Consider the following 23,455-nt stretch of genomic DNA (forward strand, 5'->3'; position numbering starts at 1 on the left):
TGACTGGACTCTCCCCTTCAAAGCCACTACTGCTTTCTAAAGTAGTATTTAGACTCCTTTAAAACCTTACAGATTCACCAGGTAAAACATGGAGTGTGTTTGGGTGCTATCAATTGTGTAAACCCAATTTTTCAGGCACAAGCTTAAGAGGTGGGATGATTATAAAGAACCTATTATGACTCAAGAAACTTTGTTAGTAATAGATAGCACTTCATAAAAAGTAGCATAAGTATTTTTATATAGTACATGAGTGTAAGGAAACCATTTTGCTGCAAATCAAAGTGAAAAGATTCATAATAAAATACATGAAATTGTTTAAGATTGTAAGATGTTAATGTCTGTTTTCCAATTTTAATTTATATATATTACAAAAGTCTATAAACATAATGCATAAAAAAGTAAACTCTAAAAGCTGAATATAAGGAACGTAACTGAAATTAAACTTCTCAATTATTATTTATCTCACTTCATATCAACTAGTCTGAAATAAATGAGATATACATATATAGATATGGGATAATCAGACCAATTTTTTTATTAGTTCATTAAAGAAAAAAGTACATATTATGTAATATGGAAATATATAGGTAGAGTTAAAACCCAATTTCCAATAGAAAAACTAAACATAAATTATTTCACTTGCTAACAAAGAAATGAGAAACCATACATAAGAATAATTAACAAAATCTATAATATCATTTGATCATGAATTTCAACCTACTAAACTACAAGTATATACAAAGACCGGGATTAAATTTTAGACAACTTTTTCTGAGGGAAAAAGCAACCGCCCCGCAAAAAGAAACTATAACCATACAGAAATAAGAATAGAAACTTTCAGCAAAGAGAGACAGGAAAGGCCAAAGTTTCACTCAGGGCTCTAACTATTCAGATAGTTGCATACAGTCTTTAAATCTAGTGTCCAAAATGTGCTGTCAAAGCTGACCATGAGTAATAATAGGCTCATCACCCAAGGAGGGCTTTAAAATCACTTTCCTTTCTACTGCACCTGGAGGAATAACTGGTATAGCACAGTGCATATATTATTTTGTCTTTACGTGAAAACAAAATTCTTTTTATTATTTTTTTTTTAAAGTGATTTTAAGCACGATTTGCAAAAAGATAGGGACCAAGTCTTTAAACTTATCTTTTACCCCCTGTACATTTTTTCACAACTTATTCAAAACTCCTGTTTTTTTCTTTCAACATGCTTATAATGTGTACCAACTATAAACATGTCCCTACCCTAGACACCAAAACCTTCCTCTGAAACTCAAGAAGAAATCTGCATTCATTTCTCTGACACAGACCCTGAGACTTCTTTAGGGAGTCATGAAGAATCAGCCATGATATGGTTTTTCTTTGGCTTTTTCCCCCACAGCAGGGTTGGTGTCATCGTGTTCCCATGCAGTTGTTATGTTAGAATGTGAGCATCGGGTTGAAGCAACTTGAAATGACTCAGTACTAGAAACTACAAGTTAAAGTAAAGGCTCCCCCTAGACAATATAAAAATGCCCTTAACCCAATTATTAGAGAACCAGAAAAGGCCCGGGGACGTGGGGGGAGTTTCAAAACCATAGCATTTCTTAAACTAAAGTTGACATCATAAACTCAGGACTTAAAGAAATACATTAGAAATTATCAAAATTCTACCAGCATCTCTCACAAGACATTTGAAAATTGCTTAATTTAGGATTACTCAAGCATTTAGAAATAGATATTATACAAATTTCAGAAAAGGATCAGTGTCAAAGGCCATATTTGCATGAATAATGTTACCAGAGGTAAAGTATATTCACCAAAACTCCATCCTAACATTTGTGTCATGAAAGAGCACATAGAAATGACTAAACATAAGGATTGAGACTTCTTACCCCATATTTACATTGACGGGATGCTGCTCCATACTGGTAACGACATTGCTCATCAGCATCATACACCTGACCTGGGGCCACAGTTGGATAAACAAATTCACGCTTGGGAGGCTCATTATCAAGGCAAGTACCACGGCCTGAACTGTTCAACATAAAGGATCAAAGGAAATTAGGTACACTATGGACCATTTCAATCACAATTATGAAACCAGGCGATGAGCTCTTTGTTTTAATAACTTGATGCATGAAAAACAATACATTCTACCAAGAAATAATCACGTGGCAAAATAACTTTACTGAAACCTGAATGAGAGCCCCAATCATTTTTTCCCAGCACCAAGACATAATAAAAGTATCTCAGACAACAATCTGAAAATGTCAAGTTGGCCTTAAAACACCGATTTAAACCAATTTCTGAAGGAATCAAAATAGAACTTCACAGTGCTGTAAGTTTCTTGTTTGTTTTCAGTGAAAATATAACCACATCTGGTAGTAGAATTAAAAACATAAAATGTGGAAAATAAAAAAAAATTGTGGTTGTAACCCTTAAAGACTTAATCTATATATTTCCACCTGGGGCAGAACAATAGATGACATGTCCAAAGGCTCTTGAAATATTTCAATAATAAACGGGCTGAATGACAGATGAGGCCAAGATCCAAAGTTCTCCTCTCAAGTATATTACAAGTGTTTAGTCTCTCAAAATTTTCATATTTCATCTAGGGTCATCAGAATTAGGAAAGGGAATGTTCTCCTCTCTCTATAATTCCTGCTTTTCAAAGTGTGCCTGCACTCAAACATAATATTTTAATTCAGTGGAACAAATAACATAAAGATTGCCAAAACCCAGACAGAATACCTTAGCTTAAAGAGCTTTATACTTTGCTAAATATAATTGTTCATTTTATTTAGTCAGTGTGCATAAAATAGGACAGATGCTTTTTTACTTTCATTTCACATGTAAGTTAGAATTTTTAAAGAATTCCTATGCCAACATTTAAAAATTTTTTCCAACATTCCTGTCAATTGTGCCAGCACTTGTGTTTTTTTTCCCCAAATCTTTTCCATCTGCTTTGCCAAAGGAAAATAATTTCACAAGTAGAAGTTCCTCCACTATTATTTAGGACAGTACAAATTTTCATTTATAGGTAAGTAAGAAAGAAACATGCATAATAATGAGAATATTTGCTTAAATTTTTATCACAGTCTTAAAATGTAAACGTTAATTTGCTATATACAAATGTATATTTGCCCAGGAGCAAATCAATACCTTTTAAAAACTGAAACATACTATTCATAAGGTGGATAGATGAAAAGACCCAAGGGACCGAATACTGTCTTCTTTACACATTCTCCCTTTCATTTATGTTCTTTTTGGTTAATTTTGATCAATAAAAATATTTAGATGAAATATTAAATATGGGACTAAAAAAGAGGGATTTTACTATTGGCTATTACAATCTATTCACTTGTCACTGCTCACGGTATCTACCTAATAGAGAACAAGTTGGGTTTTTTTCACCCAGCTACTGAGTTTTCATGACAGTGCCTTTTATTTCTTGGGTTTTGTTCTTTTCGAAACTGCCATGTACCTCAGTAAGACAAATTACTTTTTGATGAATTTTAAAAATAGCAATGTCTTTTTGTTTTATAATATAAAATATCTTTAATCTATATGGGTATGCAAATTTTAGGCAAATGTAATTCTACCATAGTAAATTCAAAATTTTCACCTGGCCAGGCGTGGCTCAGCAGTTGAGCATCAACCTAGGATCCAGGAGACCGCAGTTCGATTCCCGGTCAGGACACATGCCCGGGTTGCGGGCTCAATCCCGTCGGGGTTGTGCATGAGGCAGCCAATCAATGACTCTCTCATCATTGATGTTTCTTATTTTTTTTTCTTCTTTTTTTAAAAATATATCTTTATTGATTTCAGAGAGAGGAAAGGAGAGGGAGAGAGAGAGACAGAAACATCAATGATGAGAGAGTCATTGATCGAGCCCACAACCTGGGCATGTGCCCTGACCGGGAATCGAACCCCGATCGCCTGGATCCCAGGTCGACGCTCAACCGCTGAGCCATGCCCAGCCGGGCTCATCATTGATGTTTCTATTTCTCTCTCTCTCTCTTGCCCCCTCTCCCTTCCTCTCTCCAAAATCAATAAAGATATGTGTGTGTTTTTTTAATTTCCTATTAAGGTTAATGTTAAAAAGGCCAATGTGAAAAGTACAATGAAAGAAGACATACCATTTTGATAACATGGGATAGTCATAAGATTATTGGATTAGTTATTTAGTTTACTAATATTTTTCAAAAATATCAGTTTCATCTCTACAACAAAAATTATAAGTCTTGATGAAAGGAGTTAAATATGTAATAAAAGTAAAATATCAAGTTAAGTACTACTATTAATCAATGGGGAAAATTTAAGTACTGTAGTAGTTAAAATATTTGCCAATAACATAAAAAAAGAAAATATAAGATATATCCACCTAAATGGCACCAAGTAAAAATTTATTTAAAAATTATTATACATAATTACTTTTAGGAATACAGAAAATTAACCTAAAATATTTAGAAGAAGAATTAAGGGGATCCAAAAGTTTAACGATATACTGAGGGGAAAAAATCTCTCCTGATAGCAAACTGAAAATTGACTTAATCCAGGAGGAAGCCACAATAATTACTTCTTTAAAGTTCCTTTTCTCAGGTACTAATAGTCTTCTAATCATGGTTCATGTTCTTTAAAAACACCAAACGCGACCACCATTGCAAGGGTCTCCGGATAATGAAGACTACCGTGCAGTGTGGTCACCATAGCCAAATTCTTCCAAGAAAGTTTATCCCCAAGTGGATTTTTGTTTCAGTTCTTTAGGATTACCTATTGCTATGTATTAATGTGGTCTCATTAACTATCTACACAATATTTTTACAGAAGAATAAAATAAAACATAAGCGGCCCGGCCGGGCGTGGCTCAGCGGTAGAGCATCGACCTAGGATCCAGGCGATCAGGGTTCAATTCCCGGCCAGGGCACATGCCCGGGTTGCGGACTGGGCAGTCAATCAATGACTCTCTCATCATTGATGTTTCTATCTCTCTCTCTCTACCCCCTCCTTTCCTCTCTTTGAAATCAATAAAGATATATTTTAAAAAAACAAAAAAACAAAACAAGCAAAAAATCATATCAGTCCTTAAGAATGAACATGTATCTTTAGGAGCATGGCATCAGCAAGGCCTTTTGAGATGGGTTTGGTGACATTTGTACAAATTACCAGTGTTGGCAAGTGTCTTACCTATTATTAATGGCTCCAGGAAAGCAAGTATAGGGCAAGGCTGACTTAAAGTGTTTCTACATTTTCGGTAGAGAATGTACTACATAGTTTCCGCTAAGTAACCATATCTGGTACATAATGTACAATAAAATCTTGTGTAAAGTACTTGGGGGATGGAGCTGCTTTCATATTTTAATTCCTAACTCAGGGTTAAGCGACAAAAATACCTTTTGCATAAGGTTACTAAAATTTGCTACTTTCCTGCTAATTTCAAGGAAGTTGAATCCATAGATCACCATTATCAATTATTAATTAACTCTTAGAAAATAATAATTCTATATATTTCCATGCTTATGTCATCAATTACCATTGTGAAATATCACAGATAGAGGTATAGAAAGTAGAGGACACGGACCTGAGAGGTGTATATTTAACCCTGGGAGTACTTTTCTTATTTTTTTTCCTTAGAAAATTACCAAGTACTCTATCCCAATCACACACTTCATTTCCCCTCAGGAAGTAACTAATATTCTGATTTTTTATTAATAATTTCCTTCCTTTTATTAGTAGTTTTACCTCCCAATATACATCTGCCTGTTTTTGGGCTCTGTATAGCAGGAGCCATACTGCAGTTTTCTTTTGTGACTCATTTAGTACTAGGAATGTGAGATATACCCATGTTGATGTGTATAACTATCTATTTACATTGTCCTTTGACATTCCATTTAAGACTATGCCACAAATATCAAAGGAACATTTTGATTATTTCTAATTTCTAGAAATTGCAAATTATGCTGATATGAATATTTCTATATAGGCCTCCTGGTACAAATGTTTTCCCTTTCTTAAAAATATTAGATATGAGTGTTTTAATATATTTGATAATTCTTTCCATTTAACAAAATGGAAGTATGAGTAATTTATTTAATCTAGCATTCTAGCTAATCAATTTAATCATATAATTCTTATAATGCTGAGCCTAGTGTTATTTATGCTACCACTATCAAAATAATAACAGTAGAGATATTATATATATTATATATTGAGGAAGTAAAATAAAATATGAAGAGAAAATGGAATCTGTTTTGTTTAGTTTTTGTGTTTGTTTTTTTAATAGCTGTACAGATCATAAAAGTGATACAAATGTTCTGCCCTTGGGGAATCCTAAACCCTCTGCCATCTTGGGTCCTTGGCTGTGGCTATGAAACATAGCCACATATATATAAATCTTTCTGAATTTCTCATCAAATAGCACTTTTAAACATAGATAGTGCATGCGTTGGTGACATATGAGAAATTTTCCATTCAGAAAACATAAACCTCACTCATTAATAAATAAAATGAAGGACACTGTTAGTAGTTTCCATCTATGAGATGCTAATACAACTTAGCATTGTTAAGTATAAAATACATGTGTCCAGAACAAAAGGATATACATAAAAAGTAGAACTATGATTATTTCCCTAGCAGTATATATTTCATAACGAAAAGCCCGATCCTAGTTAAAATGTACAGCAATGTAGTTATTGAATTCATTGACTCTACTTTGTTTATGCTTCTAAGACAAGACAAAAATATGTGTATCAGTTTGATAACATGCTTTTTGCTTGATTATAAAATTCTTAGTAAATCAAAGTATATTTACATTTCCAGAAATCCTTGCAGCATGATAGCAAAGCCATATTTTATGTATTCTACTTCTAATTTAGAGAAGTCTTATTTACATAGCTCAAAACTTAGCCTTGAAACTAAGAACATGAGCCAGAGTTGAGTCTTCAACTAAAATTTACAGACCCCCACGTAAAGTATGCACTCTTGGCTTAGTTTCCAGAACACATGAGGATATGCCCTTAATTGTAATTTTAGATTTATCTTTCACTTCAACAATTATACTATAAAGCATAGACCTTCAGTCTACAGCGTAATGGGTCAATCTAAAAAATAAATCTTTCTATATAACTCTGTGCATATCTTAACAATCTCCTAACAACAACAACAAAAAGTTAACATTTAGTGCCATCTTGAATTATTTTCCCCAGAATTGTGCTAATATACTTAAATTAAGCAAAAATGAATTAAGTTGATGTCATCTCTAAGTCAAGTATCTTACCTACTATGTTCTCATAAACTGCTCTCTAAGTCCTCACAAAACTAACAATACATTATATCCTAAACTGAGTTCTTTAAGTCAGACCTTTCTCTCTTGTCCTCTGGATGTGAGGGGTGCTTGAACATAACTAAACGTGAAGGATCCAATATGCAAACTCTGTATTAATAATGGTTTACTTAGTTATGCTCTCTTTCTCCATATGTCATTATACTTATCAAAGAAATTTATGGGTTTGAGTAAGTCCCCAAAACGTGTCAGATAAATGGAAGGAGAAGAAACCTGTTTTTCTAAGCTATTCTGTGGGTTCCACAGAAAAACAGAGGTCCCATCTATAAAACTGTTTTCCACCTAATTAGATCACTGGTATTGATCTTCAAAGGTAATTGCTGTGGAAGAAATGAGTGCCTCGGTCATCCTCCTGTTCACCTATCCCTACTTTTGTAGTTCTACACTGACCTTTCTCCCTAGTTCACCGCCAACCATGATGTTGCCTTCCTTTCTTCAGCTTCCATCCTTTCTGTAAAATGGACAGTCTCTATTTAATTTGGAACTGTAGGAGATTTTGCTATGGATCTTTGACAGTTCAAACAATATAACAGACTTTAATTTAAATAGAGCAAGAGTTGAGTCACAGAGGCCTCAGAATTTTAAAAAACTATGAAATTACCCTGGACTACCACTAAGTGGTGGAAAATATATGAGGGGAAAAAGGGAAAAAAAAAACAAAAAACAAAAAACTGGCCTAAATGACTTCCGGCTGCCTTCCACTGCCTGGTAAGTTAGCCCACGTCATGGGTGAGAGTGAGCCGTAACACCAGGTTCACCTTTCTTTACTTTCTAAGTCAATAAATAAATAAAGTCCCGCAGGCAGATAGGAAGGACACTACCTGCAGAGCCGTTGTCGAAAACATCAGAAGCTGGCATAACACATCCATTCTAACGGAAATAGGTTCTTTATTATTTAATCAGGACGGCTTCTGGGCGATTCATGAACCACTTATTGAATCACCGAGTTTAAGAAATCTGAAAAAAAATATTGGGAGTTGGTAAACACCATCTCCTGACTGATCAATAGCATGTAGTGTTTCAGAATGACACGAGAGACTTTTTACTATATTGGCATGTAAAGGCCATGGAATGGTTTTCAGTTGAACATCGTGAAGAGTGAATCTATAAATCATAAAAAGCTCGTTGTTGAAATCCACCGTCATCTTTGGCCTGTACAGTCACTAAGGAGAGGAAGGTGTGCATTTTGCTGGCTGGGCTGCAGTTCCTAAACAATTCATCTTTACAGATTTCTTTTTCTTGAGAGGAAAAACTGAAATAAAATGTTATGAGTCTTTTTGAGCCAACTATAAAACATAAATGTAACCTCAATCCCTGATCAAAATATCACTGGATTTTAAAAAATATCACACATAGCTGGTAAAGCAATTAAGTCCACTGCATTAATAAAAAGGAACAAAGAAAGTCAAGAAAGTTACTATTATGTCTTTGCTCTAGTGAACTGACCTTTTCAAAGGGCCTTGTGTTTTAAAAACCTTTATTGCTTGGTCAGATTATGATCAGAGTTGTTTAGTTTATTATTAAAGGGGTGAGGGGAAGCCAACTTCTCCACAACTCTCTACCTACTACTGTCTTTCACATCTCTCTCTCAAAAATGGCTTTAATTTTGTGAGCATCCCCAGGAGAATGCACAAGAGAAATATTTTTATAAAATACAGGATAAATAAGTACATTAGAACCCTGTCAACACTAATCATGCTTACACATACAAAATGCAAAGAGGCAATAAGGCTTAAATAATGCTCTTCGTAATAATTCTTTTAATTAATTCAATGGGACACTTTATTGCAACTAATAAGAATTTTACATTTCTCACCAAGTCAGTGGTGATTTCTTAACTGTATTTTATCAGCAATTTTGGGATTTCCTTTTGGAGTGTTTTAACAGCCTTAATACTGTTTCGACTAGGTAGGTGCTGGCAAGAGATGAAAATGGTTCTTGTATTTAGCATGCATACAGAGACGGTCCTAGCAAATGGGCTGTGCAATAGAAATGGGATAGAGGAGCAAAAAAACGTGGTACTTGAAAAGAACAAGAGGAGGGAAGGCTTCGAAAATGCACAGGAATACTGAGCATGTTATATAGTTTGTCTTTCTGGTGACAGATACTAAGATTCCATTATAAAAACATGATCCAAGTCAAGGGAGAAATGGCAGATCTGCCTTGATTTCTGGGGAGAGCAGAGTTTTGAACAATGTTTAAATTTAGGTAATATGATCTCATTAAAAAAAGAATCTTGGAAAATGATATTGCTAGTGTTTTGTGTTAGAAACTACTGAAGGATGTTGAACAAATTCTCTGTGGTCTATCTTTACAGCCCTTCACCCAGGCTGGCACCAGGCAAGCACAGTGTTATTCTGATCTATTACTAGGATTAAAAGTTGTTAGGTTATGTAGAGCTGCCACCTTCTGAAGTGAATTTCCAATTCCTTCAATTTCATTATTATAATAGTTAATTCAAAAGAGCCCATTTTAAACATTTATCTTTTGATCTTTGATTAAGTAATACATTGTATTAGGTAATTTAAAATCTCTTGTTGAGGCTCTTTAAAAAATATATAATTATAAATTTTCAGAATATGATCGTCCATTCGCAGATATGAAACAAAACTTTAACGAACAATGTTCCCCTCCATAACCAATCTGAATTTTTTAAATGTTACACTACAATCATGTTAATGTGAACTTTGAAAAGACAATTTTTAAAAAGAATTTCTGTTGCTTGTCTGTGCTTTATGTATGACTCACTTTTTCACAGAGTGTTTAATCTCTTCTCCCCAAGAAAAAAATGGCACAAAACTGTTGAAGATAATGAGAGCCTTAAAACTTAAAACCTTGATATCATTTAAAATAGTAATATTTACCACTTAATGAATGTCTCTTAAATGTTTTTAATACAATTTAGCATTATACATAATTATATACATAGTAACCTGATGGTGTATGTATTATTAAACTCACTTAAGAAATGAGGTCAATGAAGATTGAAAAGGTGAAGTAACATACCCAAGGTCACACAGTTTGGAAGTGAGACCTAAGTCCATTCGTTTCTGAAGTTCCACACTGAAGCCCTATGACAGGTGAGATGTGGAAGGACATCTGCATTCCTAAACATTAGCTAATTTATACTCTTCACAGTTAAGTAACCAAACTCTTGGAATATACATTAAAAGGGAAGAAAGACGGTCCCAAACTGCAGAAAAGATGTGTCTCTTAATAAATTTTCAAAGATAAATCTTCAATTTTTCATTTTTATTTCCTGGGTGTTTGATTTTTTGTTGTTGTTGTTTGTTACTATTAGATACTACAGCATTCTTATAGAACTCAGTTTTTTTCCACCAACAAAATGAAATGTAGAATCACTGAATTAAAGTTTGACCTATGCTCTATTAAATTATGTAAATTTACATTTTTTTTCTGACATTGCTTCTCATTTATTGAACATTTCTAACACTCACATCATCAACCTCGCTTAAATCCTTGCTCCAATTCCTCTAATCTATTCAGTAAGCTCTGTCTGAGTATGAAGAAAAAAATTTGCCACAATGATATATGAAAGTACTTTTGGAACAGCCTGAAATATCACTGGGCCCTATAAAAGTTACTCATTATGCAAAGTTTGAAGCACTGCATATTAGGCTTCTACCAATGGCTTACTTCTAGAGCAATTCATCATCACTCTCCAGAGATTACTTACTCTAGAAAGCTGGTGATATAGTCTCGACTGCAGGCAGACCAGGAAAAGGGATTGGTATTTGCAGTAATGTGAGCTGCCATAAGTTTTGCTGTTTCATGACCTTTCGTCCCACAAGTATTTCCAATTCCATCATGGTTCATACCAAAACTGTTTTAACAAGGAAGAAACATAAGAAACATAAAAGAAATAAGAAAAAAATAAAACAAACAAACCTCAATACATCCTTTATTTCCTTAATTGATCAAGTATTAGTCTTATCAACACACGCCTTCCAAAACAATAGACTAGATCCTCTAAGGAAATATAGGATTAAAGTTAAAGTGACTATGGAATAATTCAGTGATACAATGTATTTCTAAACCTATTTAAATTTATCGTATAATCTCAAATGTTACTGCATATGATACCATCTCTCCTAGAATAGATATGGAATTAATTTTCACTTTATAAATGAGAAAAACAAATTTAGTAAAAATAAAAGACCCATTAAAGATCATACAATTAGTGCTGGAATCATTAGTAGAATTTGCCTGCCTTTTAACATGCTAGAGTTCATATTACTTCACTATGAATCAGAAGGGGATTTTTAAAAGATGGTTAAGATTCATTGAGTTCTAGGTTATAGACCAAACACGAAAGTCCCTTTTCTTACTAATATAAATAAAAAAAGAATTAAACACATAAGTAATTTATGTTTGTGTTTTTATGTGTTTTCAGAACACATTTTGAAAAGTCTTGATGCATTGATTACGGAGTTAGTTTTTCTTTACCAGAGCCTCCCTTCATTTTTTAAAGCTTTTCTTTGTCATTTATTTCTGTGGCCTATGGCCATGCTTAGTCCTTTCAATGTGATCTAAAAATATATTTTCATAATAAACCAAACTTTTTCTGTAGAGGACATACCCACTGCATGTAAATAAATTTTAGCCTTTCATCACAAGTAGCCAGAGTTCAGGTTGAACATTACTAAAAAAAAATTATGTCTCCATTGTGACATTCTAATAAATGTACCATGATATGTGTTCAAGGAAATAAATGATTTGTGTGACAAGAGGATAAGATAAGTGAGGGTAGTTGCTAGAGAAAAATTTGGACAGGTAGTTGGGAACAGATAATTGCAAGACAATAAAGGAAAGTAGATATTAATACATTTGGCAGTGTAGAGACACTGAAGAGTTATAAGAAGAACTGAGGATTTCTGAGGAGAATATGGAATTGATCTGTATTTTAGACAGGTCATTATAATTTGTGGTGGAGTCACTGGAGTGAGAAGAGAATGGAGCCAGGGAGAGCAGATGGAAGATCAGAAAATAATGTGGGTTTGAATTAGGGCACTGGACAGAGAGGTGGGATTAGATTTGAGACATGTTTAGAAAGCTGAATGAATCGGCCTTCACAACTACAATATAAAACAGCTATAATGAAGACATATAATATGTTCACACATAGGGGGCAGAAAGGAGGAACTAGTATTTCAGGCAGAGGAACTAACATAAGCAAAGGAAGAGAAGTGCATGAAAATATCCAGAGTCCCATGTTAAAATACCAAATAACCTTCCAAGAACACCAATATTTAGTTTTCCATTTGACGTCAACATACTGGACTCAACCTATTTGAATGGTCTTCTAGAAACATGATGGTGGATTATACAATTAGTTGAATTAGACATATATTCTGTCCAAACAATCACCTACAAATTTACATAACAGGATCCTTTGTTCAAATTTTTAATTCAATAAAGTTAATATTCTATATTTCTCTCCAAGGTTGGTGCTACTGTGTTGAACACTACTAAAATTCTCGTCAAATGATAATAGCTTTAAAAATATGATTTCCTTTTAGCATCAGTCTCTAAAATATCCCAAAGTCATGCTAAGATAGGTGTAAGTGGGCAGGTGGCTTTAAGAAAATTATTTTCCAGATCCTATACTTTCTTATATACTCTTTTCTTTAAAAAATTCAAGATTCGCCCCCCTGGCATGGCTCAGCAGTTGAGCATCAACCTATGATCCAGGAGATCGATTCCCAATCAGGGCACATGTCCGGGTTGTGGGTTCGATCCCCAGTCGGGGGCGTGCAGAAGGCAGCCGATCAATGACTCTCTCATCATTGATGTTTCTATCTCTCTCCCCCTCTCCCTTCCTCTCTCTGAAATCAATAAAGATTTATTTTTTCAAACATAAAAAGTCAGACTTCTCCTTTTAAAATCACATTTATCCCACTTGCAAAAGAAAAACTTATTTTACCCATCCGTAATTTTTCAATAGTTCATAGCACTGGGGTATAAAAACATGGGCATCAAGAAAAGAGAAATTGGAGACATTTGGTGTCTTCAGAGAAAGAGAATGACTTTGATGATTGAATGATTAATGAAACTAAATATGTAGCTTCTTGCTTTCATCAAATTTATAGGAGAACATAATCAAATTAACAGCTGATGGGTTGTTAAAAATGTTTTTTCATGATAAATCACCATGGTTATGTTTGACAAATAATTCAAAAGAACTTAAAAGGATTGATTGATATTTCTATCATAAACTCCTTTCATTTCTACTTATGTAAACAAAGCATTCATCATCTACAGAAACAAAATAAAGAAACTGAACTGATGCTGAAATCCTGCCTTATTCTATAGAAATACAGAGATAAATGCAATAATTTAAAAATACATCTAATTAAAGATACATCTTTTCATTAAAACTTTGCTTTTACATTTAATTATTTATTAAAATTTGTAATATGTATGTGCTCCTCTGATCAATCATTATTTAATAATGATTGTTATCTAATGAACAAATAATCCAGAAAAAAATTTTCTTTATGATTACAGGAAATTTTTAAATGTAATTGTTATTTACATATATTTTTGTTATGGAGACATTTTATATGATTAAACATACTTTTAAGCATAAAATACATTTAAATATCTTAAAAATATTACATTAGGGTAATATTCTGGGAGGGAGAGAAGAAGCAGACATATTGAGTTAAAGGGAAAAAAAATGATAAAAATTTTGACTATAAAAGAATGGGCTTGTGTATTTCTTAAAGACATAATGATAGTTACCAAATTTCTATGGCATTTAGATTCAATTGGATATATTTAAAAGATATATATAACAATTTTATTTTCACATGCTAATATATACAGTACTCCAGAAATTCTATCCTTTACAATAACTTAGACATAAAATAAAAATTTTTAGACATCAGCTGAAAAATATACAATAGCGTACATAGTTTTAAAAAATTCAGAAGTATAGAGGGAAAACTGTTTTTTCCTCCTGAGGAAACTCTATCGATGAAGAGTTTGGCAATTAAAAAAAAAGCGAAACTCATTAGTGATCAGAGAGAGGAAACAAAAGGCCACTTTAAAACCATCATACCAACAAAAATTAGAATGTTCCATAGGACTCAGTGTTGGCAGTGATGCAGAGAAACTGGGATCTTAGTTCACAACATTTGTAATGTGGTCAGAGCAGCTGTTCCAGAGAGCAATTCAGCAGTACTTAGTCAAGTTAAATAGGCAGATACATTATGACCCAGAAATCCTATTCTTGGATATATATCCCAGAAATATTCCCAAAGGGAACATGTATGAAGATGTTCATGACAGGATTATTTATGATAGCAAGGAGCTGAAGACAACCTAGGTGTCCGTCACTGGGGAACGGGTAAGTAAACTTTGGCAGATGCAGATTACGGAATACGAAACAGAAGCTGGAAGCAGCAAACAAGACAGATGTCTGCACACAGTATGGGTGGATCTTAAAAACGGGAAAAATTAAGAAAAGGAGCAATGTCTATAACCCTATATCAAATATGTAGACAAAACTTACATACACACTCTCATATAACAAAGAAAGGCCAAGGAACTGTTCCGGACTAAAGAGACTCAACTAAATGCAATGAAAACTGGATTAAGTGGGGGGAATGTTATAAAGAACATTGCTGGGACAATTGATAAAACTTGAATATGACTGTACATTGATGCCAGAAGTATATCAATGTTAAATTTTCTAATTTGATAATTGTGCTGTGGTTATATAAGAGATTATCTTTTCTCCGTAGGAAATAGATGCTGAAATATTTGAGGATAAGGGAAATGTCTACAACTTACTCTCAAATAGCTAAGAAAAATTCATGTACATATACTGAAAAAGAGATAAAGCAAATGTTGCAAAATATCAACAACTGAATCTGAGTGAAGGGCACATGGGAAAGCTTTTTATTATATCAATATTTCTATAAGTTTGAAATCATTTCAAACTTAAAAAGTTAAAATGAACACATAGATGTCCAAAACAACCTGCAATATTTTACAAAGATATGTATGGACTCAAATATAAAGATCAAAATTTTTAGACTAGTTATCTATGGGAGTGAACACATGGGAGTGGGAAATGGAAATATAAATACACTTATGTATATATTAAACCAGAAGGGTCCTTGGGGACTGATGTGCCAAGAACTAAGGTTGGATGGATGGATGGATGGATGGATGGATGGATGGATGGATGGATGGATGGATGGACGGATGATTGATAGATAATAGATAGATATAGATAGATGACAGATTAGATAGATGATAGATAGATAGATAGATAGATAGATAGATAGATAGATAGATAGATAGATAGATAGATAGATGATAGATAGATAGATGTAAAATAAACTCTGCTCTTGAGTTTCAAATATAATATTTTTTTTTAAAGTACAAGAACAAAACAGAGAGTTAGGTGAGCCTGGGGCCCACACTGAGGAGTGAACAGTAGTCACAAAAGAGCACTCCCATGGTTGGTTTTATGTGTTTATTAAACATTTCAGATTACATAAAGGTAATGTTTCTCATTTGTGGAGGGTTGTAGGAACAGAGAGAAAGAAACAGAAAGAGAGAGGAGAGAGAGAGAGGTAAAGGAGGAGGTTAGGAGAGACAGCCTTCCATGGGCCTCGTGATTCCCCACATTGCGCTGGGTATGTCAAGTCTGCAAGGCTTGCTCTGTACCCAGGCTCTCACAGGATAACTTTAAGAAATGAGGTAACATCACCCCCTGGATAAAGAGCAGGTTTACTTACTACAGTACTCCTCCCTTTATCCGCAGTTTCGGTAATGCATGGTCAACCACAATCCAAAAATATTAAATAAAAAATTCCAGCAATAAAGATTGTGCACTATACTGACTACTGTAATGAAATCTTGCACCATCCTGCTCTTTCCCACCCTGGACATGAATAATTCCACAGAGTATCCACACTGTATATGTTACCCACCAATTAATCACTTAATAGCTATCTTGGTTATCAGCTTAGCAGTTTTACTTTTTCTTTTAATTAATAAATAACAGTTAGATGTTCTTGAAGTGATTGATCAAGAGTTGGGAAAGTGATCAAGAGTAGGAAAAGAGCTAAATGAATAAAAAGGATGTGTTCCTTCAGGATAGGAGATTTGTCTTCATCATCAGTGTATCCAAAATACACTCTAGGTTAGGTCAAAGAATAGGTGCTCATTACATCTCTGGAATCAAATTGTGCATGAGTGGAAGACTTCTATTGATGGACTGTAAAACATGAGAGATAAAATCTGGAAAGCATCATATGCATATACCTACTTTGATAGTGAAAAATGTGATAAAAATATATAAAATCATATCAGTAATAAAAGGGGAAAGGGCAGAGTTTGAGTCAAAATAAGTGGCATCACCACTTAGAGATAGGTGGTTGCTATATACACTAAAAGACTGTGCAATAAAGGTTATTCACTAAATTAAGCTTCTTTGAGGGATTAAGTACAAATTAGCAGTTACAAAATAGTCATGGGGATATAAAGTACAGCATAGGGAATACAGTCAATAATATAACTATGTGTGGTGCCAGATGGGTACTAGATTTAGGGGGGATCACAGCATACGTTATATAAACCCCTAATCACTATGCTGTAATTGAAAACAAAATTTTTAAAATCCTCACTCAAGGATATGTTTTCATTGGTTTCAGAGAAAGAGGAAGGAAGAGAGAGAGAGAGAGAGAAAGAGAAACACTGATGTGAGAGAGAAACATCAATTGGTTGCCTCCCATAAGTGGCCCAACCAGGGAGCAAACCCAAAACCTTTTGGTGTATGTGACAACGCTCCAACCAACTGAGTCACCTGGCCAGGGCTGTAATTGAAAAAATTTTTTTTAATTTTTAAATTTAAGCTTCTGTGACTCAGAGTCTATCATATGCATCAATCTATTAACATACATGCTCTTCCCAAATATTTTTCTATGGTACATTAGTTTTCTATACAAATGATATTTTTCTTTTAAAACTATATTTAACAAAACAAAATGCCCTTACATACGTATCTGAAGAGACATATGTAAGGAAAGAATTCCATGTCATTTTCTTTTTTAGGATATATTAGAGGAAGCTCATTGGTGATTATATTTTACACCATTTAACCATTTACTATATGACCACTCACTGTAAAAGTAACAATGTATTTTGTACCAAAAAATAATAACTTACTCTTGATTTTTGTACACACTTCTTATTTGTTTTGTTGGAAGATTAGTAAAAATAAAAAAAAGAATAAACACAGACTACTGAGTATAAATTTAATATGGATTTAGTCTGGAGATTCTTTTTAAAATCATAACAGATGTTTTCAAACCAAACAGAAGATCTGTATAGCTAAGAAAAATCTTAAAATGCCTAATTCAAATTTTTCATCTAAGCAACTTTAATTTTATCATGTAGCTAATATATCAACATCATTTTATCTTCAATAATCATGGTAGTTAAACTGTTTTGCATTTTGTTAAACAATCATTAGCTCACAGAGCATGAACTTTTAAATTCAGCCACTAAAGGAAAAAATAGATGCTTACCCTGTTACTCAATAAGATAACACATATACAATTACAGAATTAAAGAATAGTTTCTTAATGTTTTAAAATTATTAAATTTCTCCTTAAAAGCTAACTTTAAAAAGTGATGACATAATTACAGTCTAAATTGTGACAACTATAAAAATCTCAAAAGCTACGCCTTCCCATTGTAGTAGAAAAATATACGGGAATAAAGGGACATCTTTCTTGAAAACTATTTTCCATTTGTAATCCCTTTGATCTATCAGTTTTTATTCCTAACTGCGCTTGGCTACGAATCACTTGTTATACCAAAGCAAAGACAAAACCTAATGGAGGCACTGAGAGCCTTCTATACCCACATCTGGCAAACATTTTTCGTTTTAATAGTTACCCAATAGGATAGTTATTACAATTTGCTCATGTGTTTTCTAAAACAGAATTTGGAACTCAGTTCTACCTTTGGACTTTATATACAATTTACTAAACTAAATGAACTCAAGATTTTGGACGTATTTAGAAAGATATTTAACAATGAGGGGGTGTGGCTAATAGAATCTAGACTTCGCATACCTGTATAAAGCAAGTTTCATATTTAGTATAAACGCTGCCTTTGCTCAAGGGAAACAAAAGAAAAAAATAAACAAATGGGACTATATCAAACTAAAAAGGTTTTGCACAGCAAAGGAAATTATCAACAAAATGAAAAGACAGCCCACTGAATGGGACAATATATTTGCAAAGGATACATCTGATAAGGGGTTAATATCCAAAATCTATAAAGAACTTACAAAACTCAACACCAAAAAAAATCAAATAATCCAATTAAAAATGGGCAAAGGACATGAATAGGCACTTCTCCAAAGAGGACATACAGGTGGCCAAGAGACATATGAAAAGATGCTCAACATCACTAATCATCAGAGAGATGCAGATTAAAACCACAATAAGGTATCATCTCACACCTGTCAGAATGGCTGCCATCAAATCAACAAACAACAAGTGTTGGTTGAGGGGGTGGAGAAAAGAGAACTTTCGTGCTCTATTGCTGGAAATGCAGATTGGTAAGCAGTATAGAGTTACCTCAAAAAATTAAAAAATGGAACTGCCTTAGGATTCAGTGATCCCACTTCTGGGAATATATCCAGAGAAACCCAAAGCACTAATTCGAAGGAATTATGTACACCCCTATGTTCAGTGCAGCATTATTTACAATGGCCAAGATTTGGAAGCAGTCCAAGCGCTCATTAGTAGATGAGTGAATAAAAAAGCTGTGGGACATTTACATAATAGAATAAATACTATTAAGCCGTAAAAAAAGAAGGAAATCTTACCCTATGTGACAGCATGGATGGACCTGGACAGCATTATGCTAAGTGAAATAAGCCAGTCAGAGAAAGACAAATACCATATAATTTCACTCACATTCGAATCTGACAAATAAAATGAACAAGCAAAATAGACAGACTCATAGATAGAGAGCAGGCTGACAGCTGTAGGGGCGGCAGGGGGAGGCTGGGTGAAAAAGGTGAAGGGATTAAGCAAAAAAAGCAAACAATACTCATAGACACAGACAACAGCATGGTGATGACCAGAGGGAAAGGGGGGGAGGTCAGAGAGGGTAAATACAGGGGGGATAAATGGTGATGGGAGGAGACTGACTTGGGGTGGTAAACACATAATACGATACACAGATGATTTATAATGGAATTGTACACCTGAAACTTATATAATTTTATTAACCAATGTCACCCCAATAAATTCAATAATAAATGATAAATAAATAAAAAGGCTGAACTCGTAAAAAATAGAGTGTAAACTGGAGGTTGTCAGAGGCTCGGGTGTGGGTGAAATCAGGAGATGTTGTTCAAAACATACAAACTTCCATTTATAAGATAAGTAAGTTCTGGGGTATCACATAAAGTAGAATGACTATAATTAACAATACTATATTGTATACTGAGAGCTCCTAAGAGAGTGGATCTTAAATGTTCTCACCACACATACAAAAAAAGGATAATTTTATGATGTGATATATGTGTTAACTAACCTTACCATTATAATCATTTTACGATATATATATGAATCAAATCGTCATGCTGTACACTGAAACTTATACAATGTTATATGTCAGTTATATCTCTATAAAGCCGCGGGGAAAGGAATAGAGCAGAAAATACAAATTACAAATAATGAAAGATGGAACATTATTATGTATACTACATACATTTAAAAAGACAGTAAGATAACAAATTTGACAATTTAGCTAAAATACTCTACTACTCAAAAGACATAATTAACAAAAAGGACTCAAAAGATTTAGATGTTATTTTATATCTAATAAAAAATTAAATTATTAGTAATCTTTCCACAAAGAAAATTCTTAGCTCAGTTGGCCTCATTGGTAAATTCTATCAAACATTTAAGAAAGAAATAATATCCACCTAATGTACACAAACTCTTCTAGTAGAAGAGTTCCTAATGCAATTTATAACACTAACTTTATCTGACATTCAAACTAGACAAAGACATTAAAGGAAAAGTACAAATCAACCAATTTTTCTAAACAAAATGTGCTGAAATCTCTGGGTATTCATGAGAAAAAAAGGAACCTCAATCCTTACCTCACACCAAACAAAAACAAACAGACACAAAAAAGATAACCCAAAATGCATCACAGATCTTAATACAAAAGCTAAAAGTTGTACTTGCTTCGGCAGAACATGTACTAAAAGCTAAACGTATAAAACTTCTAGACAAAAATAGAAAATCTTGAAGTAGGCAAAGATTTCTTAGGACACAAAAAACACAAATCATAAAAGAAAACTTCTAAATGAGACTTCATCAAAATTCTGTTTTTCACAAGGCACCATTAAAAATGAATGGCAAGCAACAGACTTGGACAAAATATTCACAGTATATATATGAGAACAACTTATACCCAGGATATACACTATTGATAAGTCTTACAACTCAATAAGAAAACAACTCAGTTTTGTTAAGAAATGTAAAAAGTATTTGAATAGACATTCAGAGAAGATAATGAACAGCAAATAAGCACATGAAAGGATGCTCACCATCACCAACGTCATCAGTTTATAAAAAATAAATGATCAACTAATTAAAACCACACTAAGACACCACTAAAATGCATAATAATAACTAAAACCACAAAGACTTATAATAACTAATGTTGCCAAGGATCTGAAGTAGTTGGAATACAAATAGATTGCTAGTGGGAACGCAAAATGGTATATAGCCACTTTGAAAAATAGTTTATGTGTTTATTTTAAAGTGAAATCAACACATACCATACCACCAGCTATGTGACCCAAGAGAAATGAAAGCATATGTCCATACAAATACTTGTACATGGATGTTCACAGAAGTCCTACCCAGAACAGCTAAAACTAGAAACAACCTAAAATGTGATATGAAATAATATTCAGGAAAAAAGAAAAACTACTGATATACACAACATGGATAAATCTCAAAAACTTTGTGCTGAGGGAAAGAACCTAGACACAAAAGAGTACCCACTAGGTAAGCCCATTTAAATGAAAATGTAGAAAAGACAAGTCTAATCTATAGCGATTGAAAGTAGATCTGTGGTTGCCTGGTGCCAGGTGCCAGGTAAAGAGGGAGGAGGGTGGAGACTAACTGTGAAGGGGAACATGGGACTTTTTTAGGTAATGGAAATGCTGATATCTTGATTATGGTGGTGATTACCTGGTTATATTCCGTTGTCAAAGTTCACTGAACCACACACAAAATAGAAGCACATTTATTGTATTTAAATTAAACCTAAGTAATGTTTTAAAATGTACTCATGGGAAAGCAAACTCTTCCAGGAAATAGAATACTTCTTAACTCGTTTTATAAGACTAACGTTATTTTGATACCAAAACTAGACAGAGGTATTAAAGTTCCAAATACCTTGGTGTATGTATGTTTATCATTAGCCTTCTGTTATGAAAGCATGGCACTGTTCAAGTATTTAAAGACAGGTAGGTACTTTCAGCAGAAGGGAAATTTGGATGAAAGGAAACCGTAATGGGAGCTTCCTAAGACATGTAACTTAATTTACAATTTTATCCTGAAGTCTTGTTGTATTTCTCCTTTTTAAAAACATTCATCTCCTAGCCAGTCTTCTATGGAAAGCATCTCCCTACTGGTAAAACCAAACACTGATGCTGGTTTCCAAAAGCAGGATGGACACACTCCTGCCACTTTCAATACATCTGTTAACACTTCTTTACAATTTTCTCAAAATCAGACTTCTAGTTCACTCAGTCACTATTAGTTAGTAAATGACTTGCCACATCTAAAAGATTTACGACCGTAGGACCTATTCTTGTTTGCAAAAGAAATCAGACATATGCAGTGGTGGAGGAGGTAGCATAATGAACCCCCCTCCACACATCATGAAGATTATAAAGTCCAACATGTTGCTATTCTTGCTTTATCTTTATCTTTTACCCTTTCCTTTTAAAAGTAAATCTCAGATAGCCTGTCACTTCAGTCCTGCAGACTTTAATGTGCATCCCTAAAAAGTATGAATGTTTTTAAGATCTCTTTTATTAAGATTATTTTTGTACAGTGTGGATACATTAGATAGTTTTCTCAATATAACTAGAGGTCTGGTTGAATTCTTGCCACCCCTCTTCAACACTATAATTTTTCAACTTCTGAAACTTAAGGTAACTACATAATTAATGAAAAAAAATCTTGCAAAGAACATTCTTTTCTATATAGTTTCATTAAGTGCCTTTGGCTTATAGCCTACATTAAAACTAGGCATGTCATTTAAAAATAGCATAAACCTCAATTTTTCATTTGACAAGGAAACTAACTTCTTGTTTTCACAAAGGCATGGAAAGAAACAAAAGTGGTCACTAAGGCCCAGCCAAAGAAAAAAGTTATCCCACAGCTGTTTAAGCGGATAGTATATCCCTACACAAGCACACCCTGGGTGCACACCCCTATCCTCCAGAATTTTTAAAAAAGTAGACAATGTTCACACAGTCTAATGACTCAGTGGGGGAACTTTTCAGTAATTTATAGTCAAATTTTCTTCACTGTGATGAATCTGCAGACATGATCACATCACTTAACATCTATCCTACTAAACGATACAAGTTACAAAAGTTCACTACCCTTTATCTGAAAAGTATACTTGGTATTATCATGGCTATTGCTTTGTTTCAGGAAGAACAGAAAGCACTGTATTTTAATGATAAGAATTGTGCCAGAGCTGACTCGCTGGGTTCCTCAAAGCTAAACCCTAAAATCTTAAAAGCAAGTCAAGGGCTCTTTATCCATGAAATAGATTTTCCCTAACTGACTAAATACAACTTGACACATAGATAAAGATAACATGTTAAACACACTCTGCCTAGTTGGCTGGGCAGAAGGGGATAGTCACAATAGTAATCAACTGGGCATGAAAAGAAAGCTAATTTCTAGCCTGTCAAATAACATTTTTGAGCCGAAGCATTTCTTCTGACTCTCATTATAAAGCATTTTCTGGTTCCACCCCCACCCTGTTCTGTTTTTAACACTCATACTATCAAACAAGAATTAG

General features: G+C 33.7%; 1 protein-coding gene across 1 annotated transcript in view; it reads right to left on the bottom strand.

Moving 5' to 3' along the window:
* ADAMTS6 (ADAM metallopeptidase with thrombospondin type 1 motif 6) overlaps nt 1-23,455 on the bottom strand; it is a 207,166-nt gene that overhangs the window by 100,651 nt on the left and 83,060 nt on the right. The window contains exons 10-11 of the mRNA XM_016198764.2: nt 11,022-11,168; nt 1,875-2,016 (exon numbers count right to left, since the gene is read on the bottom strand). Coding sequence (XP_016054250.1) covers nt 1,875-2,016; nt 11,022-11,168 — 289 coding nt within the window. The remainder of the gene's footprint in view (nt 1-1,874; nt 2,017-11,021; nt 11,169-23,455) is intronic.

The sequence above is a fragment of the Miniopterus natalensis genome, chromosome 3 (assembly GCF_054644295.1).
Source record: "Miniopterus natalensis isolate mMinNat1 chromosome 3, mMinNat1.hap1, whole genome shotgun sequence".
In the NCBI taxonomy this organism is placed as follows: domain Eukaryota; kingdom Metazoa; phylum Chordata; class Mammalia; order Chiroptera; family Miniopteridae; genus Miniopterus; species Miniopterus natalensis.